This window comes from Hypanus sabinus, chromosome 8 (genome assembly GCF_030144855.1).
Source record: "Hypanus sabinus isolate sHypSab1 chromosome 8, sHypSab1.hap1, whole genome shotgun sequence".
Lineage (NCBI taxonomy): Eukaryota > Metazoa > Chordata > Chondrichthyes > Myliobatiformes > Dasyatidae > Hypanus > Hypanus sabinus.
The window spans coordinates 33,831,776-33,851,982 of NC_082713.1; the positions used below are offsets into that span (position 1 = coordinate 33,831,776).

Consider the following 20,207-nt stretch of genomic DNA (forward strand, 5'->3'; position numbering starts at 1 on the left):
ATGAGCGGGGTCAAAGGGGAAGGCCAGACTAGGTCAAGCTGACAGGGAGGCAACAATAACACAAATAAACACATATTACAGCAGTGGTGTGCAGAGGAGCATCACTGAGCATAGACCACATCAAACCTTAAAGTGGATGGACTACAGCAACAGAAGACGACAGGGGTTCCACTCCTGTCCCTAGTAAAGTGGCCACTGAGTGTACTTGTTTTGTTTGGATGTAACAAGGTGATACCCAATACCTTTAGAATTGCAGTGTTATTAATTCTTAAGACCCGCATCTCCTTTTCCACTTGGAAATCAACAAGGGCACTGAGAACCTACTCACGAAGCTTGCACCAGGCTCATTAAAGCTTCATTAAAAATATATTATTCTGATCTTTAGATCACAATGCTGCCTCAGTGGCTGTGTGATGCTGTTGGAGTTCAACATACATACTGGAAAAGTAACAGATGGGTGACTGAATGATCTTAAAGAAGAGTCTGGAGTTACAGAGGGGTTCTTTGAATAGCTACATCAATTAGCAATGCATTTGCCCTGCAATTTTCAAACTTTGGAAAATGGCCAAGCCTAGATAAAGACACACAAACATTAACTAAAGTGGAGGAACATACTGAATGAGTGGTAATCAATCTAGCTTGAGTGAGAGGTAAAAATCTGTTGTTTTAAAGAATAATGTCCAGAAATATAACCCTTGGGATCCCGTAATTTAATTAAGATTTTGGCTTTTGGTAATTTTCAAACAGGCCTGTTAACTGTTTCTTTCCTTTATTAATGGCTCCCAATGTTTGTGTTCCTCCCTCCCTTGCCAGTATTTCCTGGCGCTGGTGTGAAGAGTCTGTCACCCTGAAAAATAGATTATGTTAATGTGAGGCTTGCTATCCTTATTACAATAGAGATCTGCACATAATTATTAAATCAATACATCTACCTGTTTAACCTTCTACTTGAATATTCATCTGCTGCAAAAATACAAATCTTAATGTTATTCTATCAGTTTTCTACATGTTCTTCCAGATAGAAAGTGCACTGTACCTTTTGGATGGAACCATTTTGAGTAAATTTTTGGTCTGTATCTTGGGTTATTGTTGATCTGTAATCTTTAACAGTCACACTGTCCTTTTTTGGTCCAGTGCTTCTCTAGGCAGTCCGATAAAGATCTGGAGCAAGCTGTTCAGTTACTCCTTCCCTCTCTGATATCAGAATATAACCAGCTTGCAGTACAGTTCATTCAGCCTGAGCCAGAAAGATAAAACACAATGATTTCTACTGTAAGCTTGTTCATCTGAGACATTATAGCAACCTGCTTTGCTATTATCATGGTCTATATCGATCCAGATCTTCTGATTAACAGTTGGACAGATCTCTCAGGATTTACCTACAAAATTCGGTGAAAGTTTACGACTTGAAAGCAGATATTCCCTTCTCTGCTGATCATGTAGTCTAGTAGAGGAAACAAACGTGCCTGATTTTCCCAGCATGATGCACAGGGGATGCATTGTTTTTTTTAAGAAATGATGCCGAACTGAGGATTAGTGAAGGTAATATTATTATTTTCAGTTAAATAAATTGACTTAAAATATATTTAAATGTGTTTATTTGTTTAATGATTTAAAAAAACATAAAATAACTTTATTACCAAAGTACATATATGTAAGCATATACAACCCTGAGATTCATTTTCTTGCCAGCATTCACAGAAAATACAAGAAATATAATTTAAATTCCTCCGTGTTGTCAGTTCAGAGGACCTGGGCCCAGCACACAAGTGTAATTATGAAGAAAGCACAGCAGAGTCTCTTTGTCCTTAGGAGTTTGTGAAGGTTCAGCATGAAATCTAAAACTCTGACGAACTTCTATAGTTGTGTGATGGAGAGCCTACTGAATGGCTGCATCATAGCCTGGTATGGAAGTATGCCATTGGTTGTCGGGTATGAACTTGAACCTGGTGGAGTGGGTCCTGAGACTTCTGTAGCCTCTTCCTAATGACAGTAGTGAGAAAAGAGCATGGCCTGGATGGTGGGGATCACTGAGATGCTGTTTTCCTGAGAGAGTGCTCCATGTAGATGAGCTCTATGGTGCAATGGAGTTTCAGCCATTTTAAATTCTTATAATTTAAATTGAAAAATTAAGAATTGTTTAATGTTTATGAATGTCCAGCGTAAGCAAACATCTACTTTCTCTCAGAATATTTAACCTGGGGACAAGATTTAATGTGCTCTTAAGGCAGTTTGCGGGTGCTTTCAGCAACACCCACAAAAAACTGGAGGAAGTCGGCACCACTGTTGAGCTTGAGGTTTTGGTCCATCCAGCACAAAGGGGAGAATTGCCTGGTGGTTCTCATTCCCATTCCCATTCTGATTTGTCAGTCCATGACCTCCTCTACTGCCATGATGAGATCAAACCCACTTTGGAGCAACAAATCATATTCCTTCTGGGTAGGCTCAAACCTGGGTAGCCTTCAACTATCAGGCTCCTGAACCAACATGGATAGCTTCAATCATCCCAACTCTACACTAATTCCACAGCTTATAGACTTACGTTCAAGGGCTCTACAACTCAAGTTCTCAGTATTAATTAATTGATTGATGATTTTTTTATTTGCACAGTTTATCTTTGTAGAATATTGGTTGTTTGTCAGCCTTTGTGTATAGTTTTTCATTGATTCTACTGCGTTTCTCCATTCTGTTGTGAATGCCTGCAAGAAAATGAGCTTCAAGGTAGTACATAGTGACAGATTCATACTTCGATAATAAATTTACTTTGAACCTTGAACCTACCTGATGGCATGAACATAAGTTTTAACAACTTCTGGCAATTTCTCCCCCTCCCTCCTCATTTCTTTTTCCATTCCCCTTCTCTACTCCTCACCTGCCCGTCACCTCCCTCTGGTTCCTCTCATCCGTCCTTTTCTTCCATGATCCACCATCCTTTCCTGTTGGGTTCCTCCTTCTTCACCCTTTTATCTCTTCCACCTATCCCTTCCCAGCTTTTTACTTCATTACTCCCTCTTCCTCCACCCACCTTCCCCCTTACCTGGTCTTACCCATCATCTGCGAAATTGTACACCTTTCTCTCCCTCCACCTTCTTATTCTGGCTTCTGCCCCCTTTCTAGTCCTGATGAAGGGTCTCAGCTCTAAAAGTCAACTGTTTATTCCTGTCCACAGATGCTGCCTGACTTGCTAAGCTCCTCCAGAATTTAGTGTTTGTTGCTCAAGGTTTCCAGCATCTGCAGGATCTCCTGTGTTTACAGGGGTGTTTTCAACCACGCTTTTTGAGAGGCCTTGCACTATGCAAGGAGCTGGCTTCTTGTAAGTTTGCAACTGGGAACCATGCCAGAGAAAGTGAGCTTCAAGTCCAGATGACTGGGGAGCAAACGGTGGCTCACTAGTCCGCAGACGATCCAGGCTACTATTTATATCTACCTAGTCTCTGCTTTATTAAAATAATGAACTTAAACAAAACTTTACAGTACAGATGACAACATCTTCTATAGCTTATACCTCAAGTACTAAATCACCCACGTTCTCAGGAAAATGCTTCCCATCCTTTCCTCTGCCTCCATTTTCTACCCTCACCAAATTTTCATCTTTATGATTCAGTCCCTTAATGAAACCCCGCGTAACCATGCTACATTCTGCTTACAAAATCCCATTACTTGTCCTGCTTATAGAACCTTAACCGATTAATTGACATTGACCTCTGAGTGGTAAATCGTGATCAACTGTTGACAATGTTGCAATTATTTTTTAGCATTTATAATGTTCTATGTTAAATTCTAAATGGTAATTTGAGATCTATGCACTCAGTAGTTTACATACCTACTGGCACCAAGTTCTTGACTTTACATTCAGTCTGTGACTATGTTTAGGACAACTTTATGCGTTGAACTCTGTCACGCTGCCTGTACAGGTACATCCGATTATACATTTGCATATTACATATTAGAACAATCAAGTAACTCATCACTGCACCATTCTTGAATTAAAGTTAATATTATAGTTAAAGTTAGATCTTATAGCAATCTAAAGTAGAAAAAAAAGATCTTGCTCTCTATACAGTCCACCATTCTTACTCATGTCCTCCCCTGCTGCATTCTCACATCATCAGCAATTATACAAAATGCTCTTAATCAAATTAATGTAGAAGAGCTGACATGCTTAATTTGAATTCAGCCTTCAAAGGAAGCATTAATGAGGTGTGAAATGGTATGGGTATAGAGTTCTTCAATGAAAGTGTTGAGAAATTATTAAATCGATTGGAAAATTAATACTTTGCACAATTACTAATATTGTGATCACAATTGTTATTAAGCTAAAAACACGGGAGTTTTTTTGACATGTTATACCCCTTCCTTTCTCGTTAGCTCTTTTTCACACTATTATTACATGCCCATAATTTAACTGGGAGTATGAGATCACTCTAGCAGTCAATCCTTCCAGGTGAGACAAAGATCATTTACATAAACCTGCTCTGATGCTGCAGTCTCAGGCTCTTCGATGTAATTTATGTAGCAGTTCAGCTAAGAAATGAAAGCACTAAACCATGGATCATGCCCTTTTGAATATTGATGTTTGTGGAATGGCTAACACCGAACAAAATGGATTGGTGTGATTTATATTTAAAAAAACAAACTTTTTTGATTTTATTCAGTTTACTGCTGCCTTGACATACGATGGAATATTTGTCATCGCAGAAGCTTTTCGTTATCTCCGAAAACAGCGGATTGATATTTCAAGGAGAGTAACTACTGGAGACTGTTTGGCCAATCCTGCAGTACCTTGGAGTCAAGGAATCGATATAGAACGAGCTTTGAAACAGGTACAGGGAATTATTCTTCCATCTGATAAAATAAGCCAATACATAGATATTGCAATTAGTATATATTGAAATGGTTTCTCTAAAGCTTATCTTTTAATTAAAACATCACTGATTGATGGTTTAACTTCAACAATCTTCTTTTCGAAGAATTGACATAAGACATAACTAAATTTAAGCCAATTTCTTTCTAATGATTGGCTTTCCTTAACCTGTAGCTGATGTAACTTATTATATCAAGAGACTTATTCTTTTCAGAATTTTTACAGTTGAAGCAGACATTCATTACATTCCTGATTTTATTTTAATTGTGTGTGCCATACTCATGCATATTGAGCTGGATCTTCCTGGGAAAATAATGGTGTGTCAGTGGCATTCTACGATATATGCTATGATTTATGAAGCTCCTGAGCTTGCTTGTCCATTTGCACCGTTGTACCATTCAATTTGCATCACAATTTCAGCTTCCATGTGATTTATAAAAATTGACTGGGTTTCTGCATTTTCTCATTAGGTTGCAAACTGAAAATTAATTCCCTTCACTAAGACCTTAAGTACCAATGTCATTTTTCATGCAATCACAATCCTCCATTGTTCCAGTGTGGGCACAATTTCAAGTTTTCAGATTTATGTGGTCAAAGTTTTAAAAATATATTTTTAAATTTTTTTTACATCTGTTTTGACATTTCTTTATGTCATTTGCATGCTTCCCAATTTTCCTTTCCCTCGTACTTTTCTCCTACCGCACCTGGCTTTCGGTAACTGCTCATTCTTTCTCGGTCAATCTTCTTCCTTCTGGCTCAGTGTTGACATTGATTCAGGAGTTACCTATTGGCTCTCTGTTTGCAAAGTTAACAAAAGCAATATTGCCTTCACCATACTAGATCCAGTTTTGATTCACAGCCATTTACAATGCAACAAAAAATCTAATTAATGTGATCAGTGGATAATTTGATCATTAATGGATCATTGTTCAACTGAGATTTGCTGGATATTAATATTTCATATTTCTCTTATAATATTTGGCCTATTGATCCTCTACCAGTTCCCATTAATCTCTTTACATCTACATATGTCTTTGTAATCCATCATTCTTCTCATGAACATCAGCCCCTTGCAATTCTCCTATCCCAACAGTGCCGGGGTAATTTATAGCACCTGACTACCGTACCAACCAGCATGTCTTTCAGACATACTGGTAGCTTGAAACTGTTGGATCTGGGATAAACCCACGCAGTCATAGGGAGAACTTGTAAATTCTCTAGAGACAGCACCAGCGGGTTCAAACAAACTTAGAATGCTGGGAGAAAGCAGTGTCGCCTGCTGCACCATTATTGAATGAAATTTCAAAAAATTAACAAGATAGAATGGAATGTTAAAAAATTAATTATGAAGCAACATGGGTAAACTAATAGACTATTTATCTATTCAAATCTACTCCACCATTCCATGAGATTATGGCTGATTGTGACCAAAGTCTGTACGCATTCCTTTTCCACATATCTCTTAGCATCTTTGTTTCTCAACAATATGTCCTATCTAGAATCTGACACAATTTGTTATAAGGTTGAGGCCATAATTCATAGGAGCAGAATTACCACGCTCTATTTATGAGAATCTCTTCAGACTTCATTCCTGTGGTGTAATATTCAGCTAGTCATTGTCTTAATGTCTAGTCCCAGGCTCCCAGTCAGTGAAAGTTGTTTTGCTCCATCGACCTTCTCAGTTCATCATCTTGAAATAGGTGCAGAGGAAGTGGAGGGATGAGTTAGTAAGTTTGCTGATGATACAAAGGTTGGAGGTGTTGTTGATAGTGTGGAGGGCTGTCAGAGGTTACAGCGGAACATTGATAGGATGCAACATTGGGCTGAGAAGTGGCAGATGGAGTTCAACCCAGATAAGTGTGAAATGGTTCATTTTGGTAGGTCAAATATGATGGCAGAATATAGTATTAATGGTAAGACTCTTGGCAGTGTGGAGGATCAGAGAGATCTTGGTATCTGAGTCCATAGTACGCTCAAAGCAGCTGTACAGGTTGACACTGTGGTTAGTAAGGCATACGGTATATTGGCTTTCATTAACCATGAAATTGAATTTAGGCGCCGTGAGGTAATGTTGCAGCCAGATAGGACCCTGGTCAGACCCCACTTGGAATACTGTGCTCAGTTCTAATCGCCTCACTACAGGAAGGATGTGGAAGTCATAGAAAGGGTGCAGAGGGGATTTACAATGATGTTGCCTGGATTAGGGAGCATGCCTGATGAAAACAAGTTGAGTGAACTCGGCCTTTTCTCCTTAGAGTGAAAGAGGATGAGAGGCATTGATCGTGTGGATAGTCAGAGGCTTTTTCCTAGGGCTGAAATGGTTGCCATAAGAGGACACAGGTTTAAGATGCTGGGGAGTAGGTACAGAAGAGATGTTAGGGGTAAGTTTTTTTTTACTCGGTGTGTGGAATGTGCTGCTGGCAATGGTGGTGGAGGCGGATACAATAGGATCTTTTAAGAGACTTTTAGATAGGTACATGGAGCTTAGAAAAATAGAGGGCTATGTGGAAGTCTAGTAATTTCAAAGGTAGGGACATGTTCGGCACAACTTTGTGGGCCGAAGGGCCTGTATTGTGCTGTAGGTTTTCTATGTTACCCCATTCAGCCCCTTGAGCCTGCTCTGCCATTCTGATTTATTATCCCTCTCAACCCCATTCTCCTTCTTTCTCTCTGAATCCTTTGACACCCTTACTAATTTAGAACCCATTAACCTCAGAGTTTAATATACCCTATGATTTGATCTCTTCATTCACCACCCTCTAGCTAATTTTGGAAAAGAGTTCCAGATTTTCTACCACGCTCTATTTATAAGAATCTATTCAGACTTCGTTCCTGTGGTGTAACATTCAGCAAGTCATTGGCTTAATGTCTAGTCCCAGGCTCCCAATCAGTGAAAGTTGTTTTGCTGCATCAACCTTCTCAATTCAACATCTTGAAAACTTTGATCAAGTCATCCATTAACCTTGTATATTTGAGGCAATATGATCATGGCATCATAATCACTTCACCCTTAGTGTCCAGGTATCAAACTAATAAGCGTGTGACTCACTCCCTCCAAGGCCAATATATACTTTCTAAGTTGTGTCATTCTGAAGTATTTATAATTTTGATACACTCAGAGGCCACTTTATTAGTTATAATAGGTACCTTATAACATGCCAACTGAGTGTATAATTGTGGCTTTCTGCTGCTATATCCCATGTACTTCAAGGTTCAATGTGCTGTGTATTCAGAAATGCTCTTCTACACTGTTGTAATGAGTGGTTATTTGAGTTATCGTCACCTTTCTGTCAGTTTGAAACAGTCTGGCCTTCTCCTCTGACCTCCCTCATTAACAAAGTATCTCTGCCAACAGAACTGCTATTCACTGGATGTTTTTTGTTTTTCACACCATTCTCTGTAAGCTCAGAGATGGTTGCGCATGAAAATCCCTGGAGATCAGTAGTTTATGTGATATTCAAAACACCCCATCTGGCACCAACAATAATTCCACTGTCCTCACTTAAATCACATTTCTTCCCCAGTCTGATGTTTGCTCTGAACAACAACCAAACCTCTTGACCATGTCAGCATGCTTTTATGTGTTGAGTTGCTGATTAGACATATGCATTAATGAGCAGGTATACCAGTGTACCTAATAAAGTGGCCATTGAGTGTATGTATTGTAACCACCTTTTGTATAGTTGTAACATAACTTCCATTCCTTTTACCTTCGTTCTCTAGAATAAAGGTCAGCATGACCTTAGCCCTTGGGCTTTCTCTATTTTATGGCTACCTGGAGGAGATAAATCTCAGACGTACTTTGATAATAAAATGAACCTTTGAGTACTAAACTTAATACGGCCTGCTCACTTTTTGATTTGTAGTTCTTTTGCAAAAGGTGATCCTCTACACACACCATAAATTGATGCTTTCAGATATGAGCTAGTCTGCTTATCCCAACCTAAATAAAGGATAAAACTTACCGCTAAAGTCATCTTGCATTTTTTCACATTCTCGTCTTGTTTCATGCATTGATGTATTTTGCCTCTTCCTAACCTCTACTAGGGAGTCAATAACTAAGGAACTATTTTCTTGATTATTTTTACCACAAAATCTCCAGGACCTGCTTATGCCCATTACACACCATCCCATTCAGCTTCCTACCTTTCTTTTAGATTTCTTTTAAATTAAGTTTAAAGTTCTAACCACCTTGAACTATGTCTCAGTGATAGCGACCATGTTATGCTTCCGTGGTTGAATGGTACCCTGTTTCTGTAATTCACATGCTCTGTCCCTTAAAACCTACAGACTTGAGCTTCTTTAGTCAGCAAACTCTAACCTAATCTTCCATTGTAATGCCTTGCACATAATTTCTAATTCATTTCTTTTGGCTTACTCAAACACCTTCCCTCTGCACCCAACTTTCCCCAGGCCCGTCCTCACATTTACAAGTGACAAGTAAGGTTTATTGTCATTTAACCACATACGTGTATATAATGTATAGAGAAACAAGATATAACGCATGATAACTTATGAAGATAAGAATAAAATCTACAGATGAATCACATATACATAACAAATTAAAATGCATTGATATTAAATATTGTAAGGCACAGAACAGAGTAACCAGTGATACTTTGAATATGGTACAGCTGGGAGTTCAGAAGCCTTATGGCCTGGGGGAAGAAACTGTTTCTCATCCTGATCATTTTTGCTTTTATGCATCATCGTCTCCTGCCTGATGGTAGAAAGTCAAAGAGGATGCTGGATGGATGGGTGGGATCCTTAATAATACTAAAGGCCCTGAATATGCAGCGTTAACTAATGTAAACTGCTTGGAGTCATTTTATTTATCCTTTCCACACACAAAAACTTGTGTAGATAGAGTTAAACCATTCTGATGATGCAATTCCTACTCATCTTTATGAAACTCTTTTCCACACCTACTTAAGCCTCAGCAATGTGTTTCCCTCCAATACAAATAACCGTCATGATTAAAGCTTTCCTCTTTCCTTTCCAATATCCTTTCAAGCTAAATCAGATGACTCACACATGGTTCTCAATCCTGCTTGATAATAATTGTCTCCAGCGATTCAAAGAATTTCACACTACAACTATGTTGCACTTCTCCTCCCCTCAACACAACATCCCCTGTTATAAGATGTCAAGTTCAGCATTCTGGTTGTTCTACTGCCAATGGAAACACAGAGACTGAAGCTAATTTGGAACCATATACAAGATGCAGGATGAACTCAGCAGATTGGACAGCAGCTATGGGGACTTGGCATTTCAGGATTGAAATTCAGATTCATCTGGAGCTTCTGAGTTCCTCCATCAACTTGTATGTTGTCCTCCAGCATCTTGTGTGTTGTCCTCCAGCATCTTGTGTTGTCCTCCAGCTTCTTGTGTGTTGTCCTCCAGCATCTTGTGTGTTGTCCTCCAGCATCTTGTGTGTTGTCCTCCAGCATCTTGTGTTGTCCTCCAGCATGTTGTGTTGTCCTCCAGCATCTTGTGCGTTGTCCTCCAGAATCTTGTGCGTTGTCCTCCAGCATCTTGTGTTGTCCTCCAGCATCTTGTGCGTTGTCCTCCAGAATCTTGTGCGTTGTCCTCCAGTTTCTTGTGTGTTGTCCTCCAGCATCTTGTATGTTGTCTCCAACCCTGCAGTACCTTGGAGTCAAGGAATCGATATAGAACGAGCTTTGAAACAGGTACAAGGAATTATTCTTCCATCTGATAAAATAATCCAATACATATATACTGCAATTAGTATATATTGAAATGGTTTCACTAAAGCTTATCTTTTAATTAAAACATTGTCAATTGATGAGTTAACTTCAACAATCTCCTTTTGGAAGAATTGTCATAAGACATAACTAAATTTAAACCAATTTCTTTCTAATGATTGGCTTTCCTTAATTTGCAGATGATATAACTTATTATATCAAGAGACTTATTCTTTTCAGAATTTTTACCGCTGAAGCAGTCATTCATTACGTTCCTGATTTTATTTTAATTGTGTGTGCCATACTCATGCATATAGAGTATATGTTGTGTGTTGTAGGTTAGTGTGGTCTATCTCCCTGTACATTTACATATGTACTGTTTATATTATGTTTAATTCTGCTGAATGAAGTGGATAACCCATGTCATAAAAGGCAATATCAGAAATGCTGGCCAACCAATAACCTACTATTTAGTAAATACACTCGATGTCCAACCCATCAGCACTGCAGGGCTTTGCCTGTCAATTTCCCTGATTTACGAGGGCTGATTGATAAGTTTGTGGCCTAAAGTAGAAGGAGTCAATTTCAGAAAACCTAGCACATTTATTTTTCAACATAGTCCCCTCCTACATTTACACACTTAGTCCAGTGGTCGTAGAGCATACAGATATTGGACCAGAAAGTGTCCACAGATGGGTGATTGATAAGTTCATGGCCTAAGGTCAAAGGAGATGAGTTATACAGCTCTCGTTACATGCACATGCATTTCAACTCTTTTGAGTGATTACTCAGAAAGCTTGAAGTTAATAACTCATCTCCTTCTACCTTAGGCCACGAACTTATCAATCACCCGTCTGTGGACACTTTCTGGAGGTCCAAGATCCATATGCTCCACGACTGCTGGACTAAGAGTGCAAATGTAAGAGGGGACTATGTTAAAAAATAAATGTGATAGGTTTTCTAAAGTTGACTCCTTCTACCTTAGGCCACAAACTTATCAATCACCCCTCATATTCTAAATGTGTTAGGGCTTCCTCTATTGGCACAAGCAATCCTCCTGCACTTCACCTTCAGGCATGAACCAATATGATGTTTCTCTTTGAGATGAGTTAATCTGTTAGAACCAAACATAAGTCAGACCCATAGACATTTCGATGCTTCTCATTGCAGAGGAAAGCTTGGCAAGAATGAGAAAATCCTTTCCATCAATAGATAGCCACTGAAACTGGGAGCAAGATTAGTAGACAAAACTTTGCAAGGAATTTATCACTGATGCATCAGATTAGAAGCCATAGATACGATACATCAACACCACTGCAATGGCCTGCCCTGATCTAATTATTAGCCCTGGAAGAGCTATGAATGTAGCTTTCATTTTAATGTCCACATGGTGTTCAAAATGTTCCTAAAATTAAACAAACAAAAGGGAATGTGCTGAATTCATTTATGTACTTTTATCCTTAAAAGAATTTCATTCAGATTAATACTAAATAAACTTCCAAAGCAACATGCTGCATTTCAGTCATAAGTCCTGGAAAAACTCTGTGCTTTAAAATAAGGTTCCTTTTCCTATGGATATGTAAATTCATGAATATTAACATATTGCAATTAGCTGTGGGCTAATATTCTCTGTGGCTATATACACAGAAAATTTGATGTGAATTGGAATTCGGAAGGTACACTGAATTATTTGCAATTAACTTATAGTGGAGTGGCTCCACATTTTAATTAGTAAGGACCCAAGGCAAAACAGATTATTGGACATATTCAGCATCATGTTCCAAAAGTAAATCAATGTAGAGAAAATGATATGCAGTACCATCACTAAAACTGTCTCCAGATAATTGTGATGAGCTTTGGATAAAAAAATGTTATACTCCTTTTTGTTTCCCTACTTAAAACATACAAAGTAATGATCAAAGATGACTGTCTTGCAGGGCAGAGTATCAATAGGGTTCCTCTTGTCCTCACCTACCACCCCATCAGCCTCCATGTCCAGCACATAATTCTCCAAAATTTCTGCCACCTCCAAGGGGATCCCACCAGCAAGCACATCTTTCCCTCCCCCCACTTTCTGCTTTCCACAGGGATCACTCCCAACACAACTCCATTGTCCATTCATCCCTCCCCACTAATCTCCCTCCTGGAATATCCTTGCAAGCAGAACAAGTGCTACACCTGCTCCTACCCCTCCTCCCTCACTACCATTCAGGGCCCCTAACAGTCCTTCCAAGTGAGGTGACACTTCACCTGTGAGTGTGTTGAGGTCATTTACTGTGTTCAGTGCTCCCAGTGTGGCCTCCCATGTATCAGTGAGACCCGACGTAGATTGGGAGACCACTTCGCCAAGCATCTACACTCTGTCCACGAGAAAAAGTGGGATCTCCCAGTGGCCACCCATTTGAATTCTAGTTCCCATTCCCATTCCAATATGTCCATCCATGACCTCCTCCACTGTTGTGATGAGACCACAATTAGGTTGGAGGAACAACACCTTACATTCTGTTTGGGTAGCCTCCAACCTGATGGCATGAACATCAATTTCTCAAACTTCCGTTAATGCCCCGCCCCCCCACGACTTCCCATCCCCCTTTCCCTCTCTCATCTTATCCCCTTACCCACCCAGCACCTCCCACTGGTGCTCCTCCACAGCCCCCATTTTATTTCTTCTTTACATAAGAACAGGAGTAGGCCATCTGATCTCTTGAACTCGCCCCACCATTCAATGAAATCATGGCTGACCTGGCCATGGACTCAGCTCCACCTACATGCCTTTTTCCCCATAACTCTTAATTCCCCTACTATGCAAAATTTTATCTGTGTCTTAACTATATTTAATGATGTAGCCTCCACTGCTTCCCTGGGTCGGAAATTCCACATTCATTGCTCTTTGGGAAAGCAGTTTCCCCCTTATCTCCATCTCAAATCCCTCAAATCTTGAAGCTGTTTCCTTAAGTCCTAATCTCATTTACTGCTTCTATCTTAACTATCTCTTCAATAATTTCATATGCTTCTATAAGATTCCATCTCATTCTTCGAAATTCCACTTAATATACTCCCAGATGATTCAATCTATAATCTCCTCATCTCTGTAACCAATCTGGCAAGCCTCTTCTGCACCAGCTCCAAAATCAATATATCCTTACTTAAGTAAGGAGTCCAGAACTGCCTATAATACTCCAGGTGTGCCCTTACTAGTACCCTGTATATCTGTACCATAATCACACAGCTCTTAAATTCAGCCCCTCTAACAATGAAGGCCAATATTCTTTTTATCTTCTTGATAACCTGTGGCACCTACAAACTAAACTTTTGCAAGTCATGCACAAGTACTCCCAATTTCCTCTGCACAACAGCATGCTACAATCTTTCACCATTTAAATAATAATCTGATCTTCTATTGTTCTTTCCAAACTGATGACCTCATATTTACCAACTTGGTACTGCATTTACCAAAACATTACCCATTCACTGAACCTATCTGTATCTCTCTGCAGACTCCTCCATTTTCTGTATAAATCTATTTTCCACTCAGATGTTTCTTTTCCTCATAAATTTCTATTCCTGTTGGATCATAGGCAGGTGGTAAGAGTGGGCTCCCTCACCTCTGCATCCTGACCCTCAAAACAGGTGCCCCTCAGGGCTGTGCCCTAAGTCCCCTCCTTTACTCTCTGTATACCCGTGACTGTGTCGCCATCCACAGCTCCAATCTGCTAATTAAATTTGCTGACGATACTAGACTGATTGGCCTAAACTCAAATAATAATGAGGCAACCTACAGAGAGGAAGTCATCACCCTGACACAGTGGTGTCCAGAAAACAACCTCTCCCTCAACATCGCAAAGACAAAGGAGCTGGTTGTGGACTACAGGAGAAAAGGAGACAGGCTAACCCCTATTGATGTCAATGGATCTGGGGTTGAGAGGGTGAACAGCTTTAAGTTCCTTGGCATAAACATCACTGAGGATCTCATGTGGTTTGTACATACTGGCTGTGTGGTGAAAAAGATACAACAGCACCTCTTTCACCTCAGATGGTTGAAGAAGTTTGGTATGGCCCCCCAAATTCTAAGAACTTTCTGTAAGGGCACAATTGAGAACATCCTGACTAGCTGCATCACTGCCTGTTATGGGAACAGAGAGTGGTGCGGACAGCCCAGCACATCTGTAGATGTGAACTTCCCACTATTCAGGACATCTACAGAAACAAGTGCGTAAAAAGGGCCCAAAGGATCATTAGAGACCTGAGTCACCCAACCACAAACTGTTCCAGCTGCTACTATCCGGGAAATCGTACCACAGCACAGAAGCCAGGACCAACAGGCTCCAGGACAGCTTCTCCCACCAGGCCATCAGACTGCTGAATTCATGCTAACACAACTGGATTTCTATATTATATTGACTGTCCTGTTATACATAACACTTATTATAAATTACTATAATTGCACATTGCACATTTGAACGGAGACATAACTTTTACACCTCCTGTATATGAAGAATGTAAGTAATAATGTCAATACAATTTAGTGTCATCAGAAAATGTAGATACACTGCGCTCAGTCCCCACTTCCAAATTGTTAATACATGTTATGAAAACTTGTGGGTCTTTTAATTGGTCTGAAATCTAACAAATGCACTGAATGTCGACTATTAATATCAGTTGTCATGACAGTAGCAGGTAGCTTGTTTGCTTCTATCACTGCGGTACTTCTGCAGGAAAGAGCAATTGGTGCTCAGATCACACTTCCACAGGGAAGCTGATTCCAGTGACAGCGTTGATAGACAAATTAACAAAATGCAAAAATTATTCATTTCTATCAGCTCATCATTATTTGAACCCTGGACAATCGGAGTGAACTAATAAGAAAAGAGATTAATATGTACAATGCTTAACATTTAACAATTTGGAAACTGCAATGATAAGTACAACACTTCTGAAGAAGAATGAAAATGTCTTTCACATTATGGAACCTCCAATTTTTCTTGACAACTAGCAATATGCTAACAGCAATAAAATACAGTTGTCACATTTTCTTTCAACTGCTGTAAAGAACATAATTAAATGCATCCTTTTCTTTAAAAATGTTGATACTTAAAATAATGGAAAAGGAAATTTGACAAATTAGTTTTGAAAGAGCTGGGATTTCCAATGAACTGCATGCTATTAGATTTAATTTACATATTTTTATGTTTGCAAATCCAGAAACTAATTGAAAGAAAAACACAGGAGAAATGTGTACTTAGTTTTTCTTTAGTGAGGTGATGACATATGACATGGTGGTGTAATAACACCTGCCATTCAAATACTTCTTAACTATAACCAATGTTCCCTCTAATTTTTAGTAGTCAGTGTGCGCAAAAATCTTACGTTGTGCAAATATTTTTCCTGTGACGAAAGTATGTGCTCACTGAATGCACACATGGCACAGTTTATGTAGGTTTACAAAATATTTCACATAAAACTGCACAGAATAACAACAAAATAACATACATATTTAAGTCACTCAGTTATTTTTTCTCTCTCCTGTCTTTGACATTTACCCATTCTTTGATCTCTGGGTTTGATCGTTTTCACTCTTGCTCATCTGCACTCAACCGTAACATGCGTAGCACTCCTGTAACAGGTAATGACAGGTTTTGTTGCCTGAGCTTTTGTACACTGTCCAAATGCAATTAATTTGCCAAATGATGCTTCAAAAAGTCAAGTTTCCATATATCATCCCACTTCTTTCCACCAGCAAATGCTCCAGCAACTTTTGCATCACGATAATACAAACAGATAACACCAGTTTCTGAATCATACATAAATATTTCTCGTAGCTGAACATTCATGACCTCATGAGCTTTCGGTGTAGCTGTTTCTCCCATTTTGTTAAGTCATTCAACTTTAAACAAAATTGCAGTTCTTTTGCGCTTCATGCCCTTCGCTTCTTTTGAATTCGACATAGTGAATCAGTTTTTTAAATAAAAACTTAGTAAGCTATCTACAGGATTTGAAACAAATCTTTGTAAACTTTACGATATGAACACTGTCCGCCAAAGTTGGCTGCCGTCACGATGCAGCTGTACAAACCGGAACAAGAAAGGTGAGGTAACATAAATTAGTGATCTGCATTGTGGTATTTGAAAAATCAACTAACTAGTTAACAGAAACATTTAGCTAAAAGATTATTTTCAATAAGTATAATTATTAATTACATTATTTTAGGTAACTAGCCTTTTGTGAGCACATAAATTCCTTGTGCGCTGGTTTTAAAATGTGTGTGCGTCCGCACACGCGCACAGCTTAGAGGGAACATACAAAGAATGCTTAAACAATATAGTCAAAATATTAATCAAATATTACTGAAATAATAAATAAACTACACACCTCCTGCTTAGCTAAAAGCTCCAATTCGATATAGAATGTATCTCAGCTCAAATGTGTAACTATTTGCTCATTATAACACAAGTAGTATATAGACATCCATGGTATAGTAAGCTTTAAATTGTCCCATTCAGGCCAAAACATTTAATCAATATGGAGGGTTTCTTACTCTTGTGGGATGACATCTTTACTGACAAAGGGGTCACTCTGCTTGGCAGATGAGTCTTGTGGCTGTGAAATAATCTCAGGTTCTGGGACCTCTTCCATGGTAATTGTAGGTGTTGACTCTGAGACTGCTGAAGGTATATCTGACCACTCTGGATGCTTTTCTTCTCTAACAATTGACTCTGCTCTCCTCAGTTGATCGATGTGTCATGTCCAGATGACATCAGACACAATCTCTACAGTACAGGAGAGTGGTCCAGTTCTGTCTCTAATAGAGTCACAGAATTTTTCCAAGTACCCATTTTTGGTCACCTCTATAGTCCATCACCAGGACTGCTTGTCTAGGAGTGAATCATCAAATCTTTTTGATTGAGGACCCCTCAATTTATCTCAGCTGTTTATCCTACATACTCCTTCTGAGATTGGGTTTGAGGAGATCTATGCATGAGCCCTAGGAATGACCTTGGAACAGCATAGCTGGTGAGTTGTTGGTTGTGGAATTTGCTGCATCGTGACATGCAGGGAGGAAGTTGGCGAGCTTCTTGTTCATTGTTAATATAGTGTGCTCTGCTAACATTGACTCTGTACAAACCTTTCCGGCAAGCCATTTGTAGCAGAGTGGTACAGCGCAGACGTAATACGTCTTATTCCATTCACTTTCAGAATGACAAACTATGGTCCATTGTCACTAAGTGTTCTGGAACACCAGACCATAAGAAAATACTTCTCAACACATCAGCAGTGTGTGGGGCTGTAGTGGAGGTGATTGGGAACACTTCAGGCACTTTGCAGATGTAACCACTACTACCAAGAAAGTTGTTCCTGTGAATGGTCCAGCAAAATTCACATGCATCCTCTGCCAACGCTTTAATTCTGACCAAATCTAAATGACCGGCATGTAGCTTCTCCAGCAGTTTTAACTTTCAGCTTGAAATGGTACAACAAATCTCAATCCCTGCATAAGGCAAAATCCGTCAACTGCAAGTTCATCCTGATACTGATAAATGTGGGAGAACTGGAATTTCTGCTGCATATTCCAGCCATTTTGGGTTGTCATGTAGATCTGAGACAGTATGGGATCATTTTCCATTACCCTTTGGATCATCTCTGCCATAATAGGGAGACTTCTAATATGCATTAGGGAGAACATGTCAAGAGGAGTGTCATCTTCAGTAATTTTTTCAGATTTTTCCTTTTCTAAGGTTAAACACGACAATCCATCAGTCCTGATGAAGGGTCTCGGCCTGAAACGTCAACTGTTTACTCTTTTCCATAGATGCTGCCTGGCCTGTTGAGTTCCTCCAGCATTTTGTGTGTATTACAATCCATCAACATTTCCATGATTAGTCATCCTCTTGAATTTCATGTTGTAATTTTGTCTTCCAAGAAACAGGGCTTATCTCTGCATCTGTGTTGCTGCTGTTAGTGAAACACACTTCTGTGGATTGAAACTGGACACTGCTGTTTGAGGATCATTATTAAGCATTAACCCTCTCCCATACAAGTACTGATTGAAATGTTTCACACTCCAAATCAGATTCACGGCCTCTCTAAAAACCTGTGCATAATTTTTCTCTGCAGTAGTAAGGGAATGTGATGCAGATGCTGTCCAGTGTTCACCACCATCATTCATAACATGTGATTTAACTGCTCCTATACCATAGGGCAAGACATCACAGACAATCTTCACTGGACCATGTGCATCATAATGTGTGAGTACAGTCTCACCACTTCCTTTGCCTTCAGTAAAGCCACCTCACACTGCTTGTCCATTACCATTTTTTCCCAATCTGTGGCAAAGAGTTCAAGGGGTGGAGCACAGCATTCAAGTTTGGCAGTCATCTTTTCTATTGTGCCCAGGTGTTGTTCAACGTCTTCACTTCTGCCTCTACAGTATGGTGCCAAGTTATCTTTGGTCTCTCGCATTTTCTCTGCCGTCCAGGGATCCAGTGAAGTGCTGTCTTGATGACGCAGTTGGCTTCTCTTCTCATCACGTACACTGTCCATCTCCAGCATTTCCTCATGATGATTGTGGCCATGTCCTCTTGGTGACACTGAAGGGAGGATGTGGTTAGAGATCTATCTTGACCAGAAAATATGGAGGATCTTCCAAAGGCTCATGGTGTGGAATGACGATAGCTTGGCGAGGTCATTTTCTGTCGTTCTCTAGCATTTGGACCCGAACAAGAGTGTGGACAGAAAACAACTCCAGCACAGCTTCACCTTGGTGTGGATGTTTTATTTGGTTTAATTCCAAATGTTGCTCATTGATCTGAAGACATTTCTAGTTTTCCTGAGTCTGCACTGAATGTCATCTTTGGTCCCACCATCCTGCCAAATGATGTAGGTGAATCTGCCGATGATGGGTAAGTCAATGCTACATGCCTCGACGGGAGGAGGAGACTCTACATTGAGAGTCATGGTCTCAGTCTTTTCCTGGCTGACTCTGCGTCCAACCTGTTCACCAAAGGTGCTCAGGTACTGAGTTTTATCTTGCATGTGCTGGTGTGTGTATGATAGTAATGTGAGGTCATCCACAAAGTCAAGGTCTTCTAAGGTAGATAATAGGGTCCACATAATGTCTCTCTGCTTATCATCCACTGTTAGCCTCATAACCCAGTCAATGTCTAGGTTAAATAATATCGCCTTGCCTGACTCCAATCTTGACTTCAAAGCACAAATTTACAGTCCTCAACTGTGCAGGTGAAGTTAGCATGAAAACTCTTGATAGGCTGGACAATTTTGGAAGGGATTCCATATGATCTTAGAACTTAGCAAAGGTTCTCTCTGTGGATCTTATCATAAACGTTTTCAAAGTCCGTAAAGTTCACATACAGTTGTCTTTGCCACTCTCTGCACTGTTCTATGATGTTACACAGTGTAAAGATCTGGTCAACACAGCCTCTGTTTCGCCTGAAGCCAGCTTGCTCTATTCTCAAGCACAAATCGACAGCACCTGTAATCCATTGGATGATCACTTTGGTGAGAATCTTGCTGGACACTGACAAAAGTGTGATGCCATAACATCTTTTGCAATCATTTAGTGCTCCTTTCTTGGGGATCCTAACAATAACTCCCTTTGTCCAGTTCTTGGGTACTTCTCCCCG

The 20,207-nt window shown here is 39.7% G+C and overlaps 1 protein-coding gene across 3 annotated transcripts in view; it reads left to right on the top strand.

Moving 5' to 3' along the window:
- Window positions 1-20,207, top strand: part of LOC132398034 (glutamate receptor 3-like) — a 373,054-nt gene that overhangs the window by 190,820 nt on the left and 162,027 nt on the right. For all 3 annotated transcript variants that reach the window (XM_059976944.1, XM_059976943.1, XM_059976942.1), the window contains exon 7: window positions 4,656-4,823. In XM_059976944.1, the coding sequence (XP_059832927.1) occupies window positions 4,656-4,823 (168 nt within the window). The remainder of the gene's footprint in view (window positions 1-4,655; window positions 4,824-20,207) is intronic.